Below are 13,194 nucleotides of genomic sequence, written 5' to 3' on the forward strand. Positions count from 1 at the left end.
AAAATAATCTCTTGTGGATTTAAGTAACTTTTTTTTGGTTAATTCTCCTTTAAGGGGGTGTGGCAGGAGGTGTGTCCTATGCCTACATACGTTTACTAGTAGGTGTCCCCAATTCCCATCTCAAAATATTGGGAGGTATGTAGTTAGGTGTCTGTCAGTACATTAACACAGCTGTTCCCCTGTAAGATAGTTTGTTACCTGGTGATCCTGCCAGCAAGTCTGTTATTTTTCTCCTTTCTTTAACAGACCAAGCTGTCCAGACAAAGTGTAGGTTAGAAGGATGAGACAAACCATTGATCAATGACAGGGGTGCTTCCAATGATCAGCTTTTATTCATGTAAAACCTTTATCCCAAAAGGAAAAAAACAACTATTTGCTGTAACTACTTATAAAGTGTTACTTGGGGTTCAGCATTAAATTGTTAGCCAGTTATGTAAAGTCCATCTAAATCTACTAGTCCATCCAACACCACCCTCTCCACTAATAGACATTGCTCTTGTCCAAGGGTGGCCACATTGCTCCTCCATAGACGTAGTAGGGAGTGAGTGTAGCCACCCTAAGACAGGAGGTGTGTTAGTGGCTGGTCACCAGATAGAAAAGGTGAATGAAAAAAAAAAAGAAAAGAAAACAAATGCAGCTACCATATCCAATGTTTGCTAAGCTACAATATATTACATTTTTTGCTTTGGTTTAGTTACATTGTAAGGCAGCTGTCGCTGGAAAAAGTGTCCCCATTGGATGTTTTCTCTGACAGTGGCCATGAGCACAAAGATGGAGGGTGAATCTCCCTAATGGAGGCACAGACAACAGTGAAAACCCGACAAAGGTTCTTCCATGCCACTTTATTTAAAAAATATATTGGCATTGGAAACAGAGTGATACTAAATCATTTTGTATTGGCATGAATTATATCCAACTGGGGCTCCACCAGAGATCCATTTTATCAAGTGGGGTTCCACCAGAGATGGATATTAAAGTGGGGCTCCACCAGACATGGACCGTATCAAAGTGGGGCTCCACCAGAGATGGATGATATCAAAGAGGGGCTCCACCAGAGATGGATGATATCAAAGTGAGGCTTCACCAGAGATGGATTGTATCAAAGTGGGGCTCCGCCAGAGATGGATGATATGAAAGTGGGGCTCCACCAGAGATGGATGATATGAAAGTGGGACTCCACCAGAGATGGATGATATCAAAGTGGGGCTCCACCAGAGATGGATGATATGAAAGTGGGGCTCCGCCAGAGATGGATGATATGAAAGTGGGGCTCCACCAGAGATGGATGATATCAAAGTGGGACTCCACCAGAGATGGATGATATCAAAGTGGGGCTCCACCAGAGATGGATGATATGAAAGTGGGGCTCCGCCAGAGATGGATGATATGAAAGTGGGGCTCCACCAGAGATGGATGATATGAAAGTGGGGCTCCACCAGAGATGGATGATATCAAAGTGGGGCTCCACCAGAGATGGATGATATCAAAGTGGGGCTCCACCAGAGATGGATGATATCAAAGTGGGGCTCCACCAGAGATGGATGATATCAAAGTGGGGCTCCACCAGAGATGGATGATATCAAAGTGGGGCTCCACCAGACATGGATCATATGAAACTAGGGCTCCACCAGACATGGATCATATGAAACTAGGGCTCCACCAGACATGGATCGTATGAAACTAGGGCTCCACCAGACATGGATCGTATGAAACTAGGACTCCACCAGACATGGATCGTATGAAACTAGGACTCCACCAGACATGGATCGTATGAAGTTAGGGCTACACCAGACATGGATCGTATGAAACTAGGACTCCACCAGACATGGATCGTATGAAACTAGGACTCCACCAGACATGGATCGTATCAAAGTGGGGCTCCATCAGAGATGGATTTTATCAAGTCAGGATTCACCAGAGATGGATGATATTAAAGTGGGTCTCCAGCAGAGATGGATGATATCAAAGTGGGGTTAGTAACTTACCTGCAGGATTAAAATAAAATAGTCCACTGGCTTATTGCGTTGGTAAAGATAGTGCTCCGTAGACCTTTTATTTTTCTCATCAAACTTTAGCTCATGAATCACATGTGGGTGTTTAAGAAGGCGTAAAAGAATTTTCTCAGACAGGAAAGGAGCTTTGAAAGGCTCAATCTCTGAAAAAAAAATGGAAGTTAGAAGGTGCTCAACCAATCCAATGTAAGGCAGATATATCAATCATGTATAATGGGTTATGTATGGACCAGCACTGAGGACGCATTTCCAGATACCTCCAGTCTGTGCCAAGCATTGCACAATCATCACCCAAGGGAAAATAAAACTATCATTAAAATGCTCATAGATGTAAGGGAACCACAGGTCCAGTATGACCATAGTGGTTTAGATGATCCTGAAGTTTCTGCTGGCATAATACAGCAGCCATCTTTTCAGGTAGGAATTGTCTACCTGTTCATTACCCAGAGTTCCCTGAATCACTGAGTGGATTGCCAATATTCTTCAGATAACGGCCGTGGGGGATCAATTTCACTGACCACCAGCCTGGACTTTATAGCAATTTAGCCAGAAATAAGTATTAAATAGGGGAATCGCCTGGGTAACACAAACAAGTTTAACCCCATTAGTGACCAAAGCCAAAACCTTAACCCAGATCTGCAGCTTTGATTTGTGTTAGTAAAACTGTACGTATCTTTATAGCAACTTCATGTATCCGGGGAGAGTTATAATTTGTTTTTCTGAGGATAAATTGGGTCCTAATTTGGTAGTAAACGATAATGAGATCTCCTGATTATTTTTTATTATGAAAGGAAATCAGACCCAAAATAATAATAAAAAAATAAAAAAAAATAAAAACTTTAGCCATATATTTCTTGCCATTACCATGACCTAACACAGAAAAAAAAAAAGAAGGAAAATAAAATTCTCCTACTCCTGATGTGTATGAGGATACAACATATGTGTATATTGTTTGTACCTGTAGTAGGGTGAAGAAACAATAGTGACCTCCATGCTCCTGCCCTGTTCTCCTCCATTTGTGAGGAGGAATATACACATTTATTGCAAGATCAAATCGCATGACAAGTCGCAGCCTATTGGAGGCAATGGCACTGTGCGACATCGATTTTGCAGCGCTGCACCGATTTGCAAAAGTAGTTTCTGTGTGTGATTTCAATAGACATCTGTGCATAAAGCCACGCAGATGTCTATCAAGTAGCACCTGAACCTTGCTACTTTGAAATCAAGTGAAGTAGCGCGATTCCAAAAGTAGCATCAATGTGAACCAGGGCTAAATGTCACAAAATGTGTATTAATTACTATGTATTTGATATCTGCCTTTACTAAGGGACCAGAGGGGACATCCCAGGCATCCAGGATGAGGAGACTAATCTTCTACAAGTTGGAAGACCCTACTGGCTGCTTACTACTGTACCTTGCTTATACCATGTCCGGAGAACCAAGGGGATACACCATCCGTGGAGTTACCATGTGACTGTGGACGTTAGATCTTCATTCACTGGTATGTCTGAAGATCATATCATGGTATAGTATGGAGGGCAGAAGAGGAAGCCCCATCCAGGTTCCTCCATGTTTTCTTGGCATGGTACAAACAAGCAAAGTTGTAAGCAGCCATTTAGGGGTATTAAAAATTGTGGTAACAAGTCACCCCTGCCTGCTGATGTCCTCTGTTTATCCCTGTACCTGCCTTTTATAGGGGATTATCTGGTCACATCTGATGGGTCGGGCTTGTTGGACAGACTACCGCAAACAAATCAACATGGGATGTCTTTTGTTATCAATAGATGTTGACCATCACACAATTGTAGAACTCCCATTCATTTAGGCCACAAATTTGTCCTTGCCCATCTATCATATTATATACAAGTTGGAAATACCTATATATACACTGTATATTTATGAATGTGTATAATAAATAAATTATATTATATAATATATACACACATACATATATATATATATATATATATATATATATATATATATATATATATATATATATATACATACACACACACACATACACTAAATACACTGCAGCTAACTGAATCAACTGCCTGTCTGAAGTATATTAGAAACAGTACAGCAGAAATGGTCTGCAGTGAGAACTAGCTAAACTGTATACAGTGGATATACATATATATATATATATACAGTACAGACCAAAAGTTTGGACACACCTTCTCATTCAAAGTGTTTTCTTTATTTTCATGACTATGAAAATTGTAGATTCACACTGAAGGCATCAAAACTATGAATTAACACATGTCCAATTATATACTGAACAAAAAAGTGTGAAACAACTGAAAATATGTCTTATATTCTAAGTTCTTCAAAGTAGCCACCTTTTGCTTTGATTACTGCTCCGCACACTCTTGGCATTCTGTTGATGAGCTTCAAGAGGTAGTCACCCGAAATGGTTTTCACTTCACAGGTGTGCCCTGTCAGGTTTAATAAGTGGGATTTCAAGCCTTATAAATGGGGTTGGGACCATCAGTTGTGTTGTGCAGGAGGTGGATACAGTACACAGCTGGTAGTCCTACTGAATAGACTGTTAGAATTTGTATTATGGCAAGAAAAAAGCAGCTAAGTAAAGAAAAACGAGTGACCATCATTACTTTAAGAAATGAAGGTCAGTCAGTCTGAACAATTGGGAAAACTTTGAAAGTGTCCCCAAGTGCAGTGGCAAAAACCATCAAGCACTACAAAGAAACTGGCTGACACGAGGACCGCCCCAGGAAAGGAAGACCAAGAGTCACCTCTGTTGCGGACGATAAGTTCATCCGAGTCACCAGCCTCAGAAATCGCAGGTTAACAGCAGCTCAGATTAGAGAACAGGTCAATGCCACACAGACTTCTAGCAGCAGACACATCTCTAGAACAACTGTTAAGAGGAGACTGTGTGAATCAGGCCTTCATAGTAAAATAACTGCTAGGAAACCACTGCTGAGGACAGGCAACAAGCAGAAGAGACTTGTTTGGGCTAAAGAACACAAGGAATGGACATTAGACCAGTGGAAATCTGTGCTTTGGTCTGATGAGTACAAGTTTGAGATCTTTGGTTCCAACCACCGTGTCTTTGTGCGACGCAGAAGAGGTGAACGGATGGACTCTACATGCCCGGTTCCCACCGTGAAGCATGGAGGAGGTGTGATGGTGTTAGGGTGCTTTGCTGGTGACACTGTTGGGGATTTATTCAAAATTGAAGGCATACTAAACCAGCATGGCTACCACAGCATCTTGCAACGGCATGCTATTCCATCCGGTTTGCGTTTAGTTGGACCATCATTTATTTTTCAACAGGACAATGAGCCCAAACACACCTCCAGGCTGTGTAAGGGATATTTGACCAAGAAGGAGAGTGATGGGGTGCTGCGCCAGAGGACCTGGCCTCCACAGTCACCGGACCTGAACCCAATCGAGATGGTTTGGGGTGTGCTGGACAGCAGAGTTAAGGCAAAAGGGCCAACGAGTGCTAAGCATCTCTGGGAACTCCTTCAAGACTGTTGGAAAGCCATTTCAGGTGACTACCTCTTGAAGATCATCAACAGAATGCCAAGAGTGTGCGGAGCAGTAATCAAAGCAAAAGGTGACTACTTTGAAGAACCGAGAATATAAGACATATTTTCAGTTGTTTCACACTTTTTTGTTCAGTATATAATTCCACATGTGTTAATTCATAGTTTTGATGCCTTCAGTGTGAATCTACAATTTTCATAGTCGTGAAAATAAAGAAAACTCTTTGAATGAGAAGGTGTGTCCAAACTTTTGGTCTGTACTGTATATATATATATATATATATATATACACACACACACAGTGGGTATAGAAAAGAATCATCCCCCTTTAAAAATAATCACCTTTTGTTGCTTTGCAGCCTGAAATAAAGACATACACCATTTTTTGTTTTATCCAGCTGTATTTACTCAGTGCAACTTATAATATCCAAGTGAAAAGATAGAACACCAACATGTCAGAAAAAAGTTACTAAAATTCAAAAACAGGACCACCGAGTTGGAAAAAGGATCACCCCACTCGTAAAAATCACTTGTAAACTCAATCAAGCGTAGCTAATCACCTTCTCAATGGCACAAAAAGCCATTTGACTTTCAACTGTGATCAGCTGTGGTCATTTTGATTAAATCAGCATGAAAAGAGCTTTTCTGGAGCATTTCAGTGCCTGGTACTGCAACTGAAGAAAACAATCAACTGCATAAATTCTCCACAAATGTGGTTTGTATGGGAGGGTTGCAAGAAAAAAAACCTCAAGAAAGGCCACATGCAATCACCACTGAGCTTTGCCAAAACACACCTTGAAGATTCTGAGACTACATGGAAAAAGGGTGTTAGGGTCAGATGAGACTAAAATGTAATTATTTGGACTTAACGCCAAATGATATGTCTGGGGGAGATCCAATACAGCTCACCATCCAAATAACACCATGGCTACAATAAAGCATGGAGGTGATAATATCCTATTATGGGGGATAATATTCTGTTATGGGGGTGTTAATATCATGGTATGGGGGTGTTTCTCTGTAGCAGGGACTGGAGCACTTGTCAGGATAGAAGGAAAAATGGATGGGGCAAAATACCTTCAAATTCCTAAGGAAAATCTGCTGCCCTCTGTCAGAAAGTTGTCTATGGGAAGACAGTTTACCTTCCAACATGATAAGGATCCAAAGCACACAGCAAAAATGAGCACACAGTGGTTGAAGGCGGTGAATGTCCTTGCATGGCCTAGTCAGAGCCCAGACTTAAGCCCCATTGAAAATCTGTGGAATGACTTGAAGACTGCAGTCCACAAATGGTTACCATCGCATTTTACTGAATATGCAATTTCTCTTCAGCTACTCTGAGACATACAATAAATAGCTGCGAGACTCAAAATTTGTTCACAGGATCAGATCAGGCAGAGATTGTGATTGGTTGCCAGAGGTTGCAGTGTATCATTTCTGCTCACTGACTGGCTGCTAGAGGTTACAGCACACATGCTTACTGATTAATATATGCCATAGGTTACAGCACATGACTTCTGCTTGTTAATTGGTTCCTAGAAATTACTGTACAATAATGCGCACTGATTGGTTGCTAGATGTTACTGGACATCCTTACCACTCACTAATTGGTTGCTAGCGGTTACTGCACATTATTACTGCTCGCTGATTGGTTGCTAGAGATTACTGCATATCCTTACAGCTCAATGATTGTGGCAAGAGGTTAGTGCCCATCATTACTGCTCACTGATTGGTTGCTAAAGGTTACAGAACATCATCTCCTCACCACCTGCACAACATGGACTGGGGAGGTGTGGGGACCCATCAATAGACAGAGATCTCCTAGGACTCCTGGGACCCGTGGCAATGCTGGGGGGGGGGGGGGGGGGTGATCAGTGGCAATGCTGGGGGTTTGATGGGATCAGTGGCAGTGGTGGGGGATGGGATTAGTTAGGAAGCAGTACACTGTGGCAAATTCTGAATCGTGTAGAGCAAAGCTGGAAATCTTTGCCAAGTATATAAGGAGGGATTCTACGGTGGATTCTACGATTTGCACTGACCACCATGTAATGTGGGATTTTACACCACCCACCAATATAAAGAGGGATTTCTACACTAACACCAATGTAATAGTAGAATTTACACCAACCACCAGTGTAAGGGGTAATATATAATGACCTCCATGTAAGGGGAAATTTACACTGACAACCATTGTTAAAGAGATTCGTACTGACCACCAATGTAAGGTGACACTTCTATACCGACCACCAATGTTAGGGGGGATTTACACTGACCACCAGTGTAAGGGCAATTCTGCACTCACCATCAATGTAAAGGGAAATGTACACTGATCATCAATGTAATGAAAAATTTACACTGTCAACTACAGTAATGGGGGATTTTACATCAATAACCAATAAAGGGGGATTTTTACACTGGCCATCAATGTAAGGGGGGATTTGCACTCACCACCAAATTTAAATAGAGCTTCTACACGGACCACCAATCTAAGGGAGGATTCGAAACTGACCACAAATGCAAGTTTGGATTTTTGTACTGATTACAAATATAAAGACGAGTTTTTACTCTGGCTACCAATGTAATTGGAATTTACACTGGCCACTAATGTAATTAGGATTTACACTGACTACCAATATAATGGGGATTTGCACTGACCACTAATGTAATAGGAGCATTCACAGCAACCACCAATGTAAGGAGGGATTTACACTGACCACCAATGTAAGGGGGACCTTCACACTGGCCACTAGCTTGAATGAAAGGATTGTACACCAAACTCCAATGTAAGGAGAAGATTTACACTGACCACCAATGTAACCGAGACATTAAGCCTGCATTCACATTTGTGTGTGTCGGGAATGCATGTGAAATCGCTTACCTGACACCACAGAAATATGATGCCCTTTAGCAGATGCACAGCAGCGCAATTAATTGTTATTGACACCTGAGATGTGTGCATTTAAATGCGCCAAAATACATGGTGCTGTGGCACCATGTTATTTTTAAAAAAAGGGTTCCACCTCCAATTAGCTTACCTTTGCAGAACAGGCTGATGTTAGGCTTAATGAGCATAGTTGTATGCAGGACTTTCAAGCATGCCCCTTTACCTTCCCAGTGGGCAGCATTCCGCAGAAGTGATGGTGGATATGACCTCAGGGAGGCATGATATAGTTACATAGTTACATAGTTACATAGTTAGTCAGGTTGAAAAAAGACACAAGTCCATCCAGTTCAACCTTAAAAACAAATAAATAAAATAAAAAATAATCGTACAATCCAGATACCCAATTTTATGCCCACAATTGATCCAGAGGAAGGCGGAAAAAAAACCCAGCAGCGCATGCTCCAATTTACTACAGCAGGGGAAAAAAATTCCTTCCTGATCCCCCAATAGGCGATCGGATTTTCCCTGGATCAACTTTACCTATGTTAGTACCTAGTTATATTATGTACCATCAGGAAAGTATCCAAGCCTTTCTTAAAGAAATCTACTGAACTGGCCAGAACCACCTCTGGCGGGAGTCTATTCCACATTTTCACAGCTCTAACTGTGAAGAAACCTTTCCGTACTTGAAGCTGAAATCTCTTTTCCTCTAGACGTAAAGAGTGCCCCCGTGTCCTCTGGGTTGACCGTACAGAGAACAACTCAACACCAAGTTCACTATATGGACCCCTAATATATTTGAACATGTTAATCATATCCCCCCTTAATCTCCTCTTCTCAAGAGTGAATAAATTTAGTTCCTCTAATCTCTCCTCATAGCTGAGTTCCTCCATGCCTCTTATCAGTTTGGTTGCCCTTCTCTGCACTTTCTCCAGTTCCCCGATATCCTTTTTGAGAACTGGTGCCCAAAACTGAACGGCATATTCCAGGTGAGGTCTTACTAATGATTTGAACAGGGGCAAAATTATATCTCTTTCTCTGGAGTCCATACCTCTCTTAATACAAGAAAGGACTTTGCTCGCTTTGCAAACAGCAGCTTGGCATTGCATGTTGTTATTGAGCTTATGGTCTACCAAAACCCCCAGATCCTTCTCCACTATGGATTCCCCCAGTTGTACTCCCCCTAGCATGTATGATGCATGCATATTCTTAGGCCCCAAGTGCATAACTTTACATTTATCAACATTAAACCTCATCTGCCACATAGTCGCCCAATTAGACAGTGTATTGAGGTTGGCTTGTAAATTGGAGACATCCTGTAAAGACGTTATTCCACTGCATATCTTGGTGTCATCTGCAAAGACAGAAATATTACTTTTGATGCCAGACCCAATATCATTTATAAAGATATTAAAAAGTAAGGGTCCCAACACTGAACCTTGGGGTACACCACTGATAACCTTAGACCATTCAGAGTAAGAGTCATTAACCACGACTCTTTGAATTCTGTCTTCTAGCCAATTTTCTATCCATTTACAAACTGATATTTCCAAACCTGTAGACTTTACCTTACACATGAGCCGTGTGTGGGGAACTGTATCGAATGCTTTTGCAAAATCCAAGTATACCACGTCCACTGCCACCCCTCTGTCCAAGGTTTTACTTACCTCCTCATAAAAAGAAATCAGATTTGTCTGACAACTTCTGTCTTTCATGAATCCATGTTGTCTGTTGCTTAAAGTGTTTTTGTTCAGCAAGAACTCGTCGATGTGGTCTTTTATTAAACGCTCCAGTATCTTCCCAACTATAGAAGTTAAACTAACAGGTCTATAGTTACTTGGTAAAGACTTTGATCCCTTTTTAAATATAGGCACCACGTTCGCCCTGCGCCAATCCAGTGGGACTATTCCCGTCATTAATGAGTCCCTAAAAATTAGATACAATGGCTCTGAAATGACAGAGCTCAATTCTTTTAGGATCCGTGGGTGGATGCCATCAGGTCCAGGTGCTTTATCCACCTTTATTCTGTCTAAATATTTCTGGACCATATCCCTTTTGAGCCATTGTGGATCATTTGGGGCTGTGTCACTACCACCCCCATTATGGACATGAGCTCCCCCATGCTCTTTTGTGTACACAGAGCTGAAGAAAGTATTTAATAAGTTAGCCTTCTCTTTGTCCCCAGTCACCAACTCTAGATTGTTTTGCAAAGGGCCTACATGCTCAGACTTGACCTTTTTACTATTAATATATTTGAAGAATTTTTTGGGGTTTGTCCTACTATCTTTTGCAATCTGTCGTTCGTTTTGAATTTTTGCATCCTTGATTTCCTTTTTACATATACTGTTAATTTCTTTGTAACATTTAAATGACACTAGTGATCCTTCATTTTTATATTTTTTAAAAGCTCTTCTCTTACAGTTTATAGCTTTTTTAACTTTGGCCGTGAGCCACATAGGTTTTGTTTTTAGCCTTTTAAACTTATTGCCCATGGGAATATACTTTTCAGTGAGGTCCCAAACAGTCTTTTTGAAGAATTCCCATTTCTGTTCTGTGCCCATTGAAGCGAATATTCTCTCCCAGTCTAAGTCCTGGAGAGTAGCCCTCATCCTTGGAAAATTAGCTCTCTTGAAGTTAAGTGTTTTTATCTTTCCCGTATGTATTTCTTGTTTAGCGCTAACATCAAAGGAAATCATGTTATGATCACTGCTACCCAGGTGTTCCTTTATCTGGACATTAGTAATAAGCTCCGCATGGTTTGAGATTACCAGGTCCAACAGAGCTTCATTCCTAGTTGGGGCCTCAATAAACTGGACCATAAAATTGTCCTGTAATAGGTTTATCATTTTTTGCCCTTTAACTGTCCCAGCAGTGCCATTACTCCAGTCAATTTCTGGGTAGTTAAAATCCCCCATTATTATCACTGTGCCAGCCCTTGCAGCCCTTTCCATCTGTGCAAGGAGCTGAGTCTCCACCTCCTCATTCACATTGGGTGGTCTATAACAAACTCCAACAATTAACTTTGAACTACACCCATCTAAATGCAGTTCCACCCATAATGCTTCGGACTCATCACACTCTCCATCCACCTGGTCCTCTTTCACACTTGCTTTGAGATCACTTCTCACATAGAGACAGACCCCGCCACCTTTCCTTTTTACCCTGTCTCTCCGAAAGAGTGCATAGCCAGGAATATTAATAGCCCAGTCATGTGAGGATTGAAGCCAAGTTTCAGCAATACCGATTACATCATAGCTCTCCTGATGCACCACAGCTTCCAACTCACCTATTTTGCTTGGCAGACTTCTGGCATTGGTGAATAAACACTTTAATGCATTATTACATTTTGCTCTGGTGTTTTTCGTATTATTTTTAGTAGTACAAATTGCACTATAGTTTTCAATGCATATGAATGCTGCATCTATTTACATATCAATGCCGCCAGTCCGCCTCTTTTTACATATCAATGCAGATCATTTACATGCAAACACAGGGTCAGAGCTGGGCAGCATTAGTAACAGAACTTCACACTGAGAATTTGGGACACATCACGGGACTAAAACTTTAAGAGACAAGGGAATTTAAACTGGGATAGTTGGCAAGTATGAGGTAGCTGCTTTGGGCTCCACAACAATGATGGGGCCCAGGGCAGCTGCCCCTTTTTTCCCTGCCTATAAAACAGCCCTGGATATGACGCTGAGCAGGTGCACTCAACTTCTTTGGTGGACCATGGCGAGGCCTGTTCTGAGTGGAACCTGTCCTGTTAAACTGCAGTATGGTATTAGCAACCGTGCTGCAGCTCAGTTTCAGGGTCTTGGCAATCTTCTTGTAGCCTATTCCATCTTTTTGTAGAGCAACAATTAATTTTCTTTTTCCAGATCCTCAGAGAGTTCTTTGCCATGAGGTGCCATGTTGCACTTCCAGTGACCAGTATGAGAGAGTGAGAGGGATGACACCAAATGTAACACACCTGCTCCCCATTCACACCTGAGACCTTGTAACACTAACGAGTCACATGACACCGGGGAGGGAAAATGGCTAATTGGGCCCAGTTTGGACATTTTCACTTAGGGGTGTACTCACTTTTGTTGCCAGCGGTTTAGACATTAATGGCTGTGTGTTGAGTTATTTTGAGGGGACAGCAAATGTACACTGTTATACAAGCTGTACACTCACTACTTTACATTGTAGACAAGTGTCATTTCTTCAGTGTTGTCACATGAAAAAATAGAATAAAATATTTTACAAAAATGTGAGCGGTGTACTCACTTTTGTGAGATACTGTGAAAATATATATTATATATATATATATATGTAGCGGGGTCTCTTTAAGAACTATAAAACTACTGTTCCCAGAACCCCGCTGGTTCCCAGGATGCTTTGAGTTATGCCCCAGAGACTTATGGGGGAGGAAATATAAGGAGGGGGAGAGGCCTAGTTCGCTCTCTTTGGACACCCCCCCTCTCTCCTAGCAAGAGGAGGTCTGTGCTGAACTGCTGAAAGCACAAGGCCTGAAGCCTGGGCCTTGTGCTCTTTTCCAAAGAGCTCTCTGCCAGCTTAGTTGCACCTGAGAGACATTTTCTCATTCCTTGCTGCTGTACACCAGAAGGATTGAAGACTCGGAGGTCGGTGGATTCCTGTTCCTAGACGAAAAGGCAGAGAAACCGGACTTGGACTTGTCCGGGTGGTGAGAGCTGTTTAAAGACAGATGCTTTATCTTTATTATTCCTTTGGATTACAAAATTGTTCTTCAAGTGCACCACCGAAAGATTGCTAGCGA

At 41.7% G+C, this 13,194-nt stretch overlaps 1 protein-coding gene across 3 annotated transcripts in view; it reads right to left on the reverse strand.

Moving 5' to 3' along the window:
• CNNM1 (cyclin and CBS domain divalent metal cation transport mediator 1) overlaps nucleotides 1-13,194 on the reverse strand; it is an 84,710-nt gene that overhangs the window by 42,388 nt on the left and 29,128 nt on the right. For all 3 annotated transcript variants that reach the window (XR_013262859.1, XM_077455659.1, XM_077455658.1), the window contains exon 4: nucleotides 1,986-2,155. Coding sequence is in view for 2 of the 3 variants with exons in the window: in XM_077455659.1 (XP_077311785.1) it covers nucleotides 1,986-2,155 (170 nt within the window). In the remaining variant the exon portion in view is untranslated. The remainder of the gene's footprint in view (nucleotides 1-1,985; nucleotides 2,156-13,194) is intronic.

This window comes from Lithobates pipiens, unplaced genomic scaffold (genome assembly GCF_037356315.1).
Source record: "Lithobates pipiens isolate NorthernLeopardFrog02 unplaced genomic scaffold, aLitPip1_a1.2 Scaffold_25, whole genome shotgun sequence".
Taxonomy (NCBI): Eukaryota; Metazoa; Chordata; class Amphibia; order Anura; family Ranidae; genus Lithobates; species Lithobates pipiens.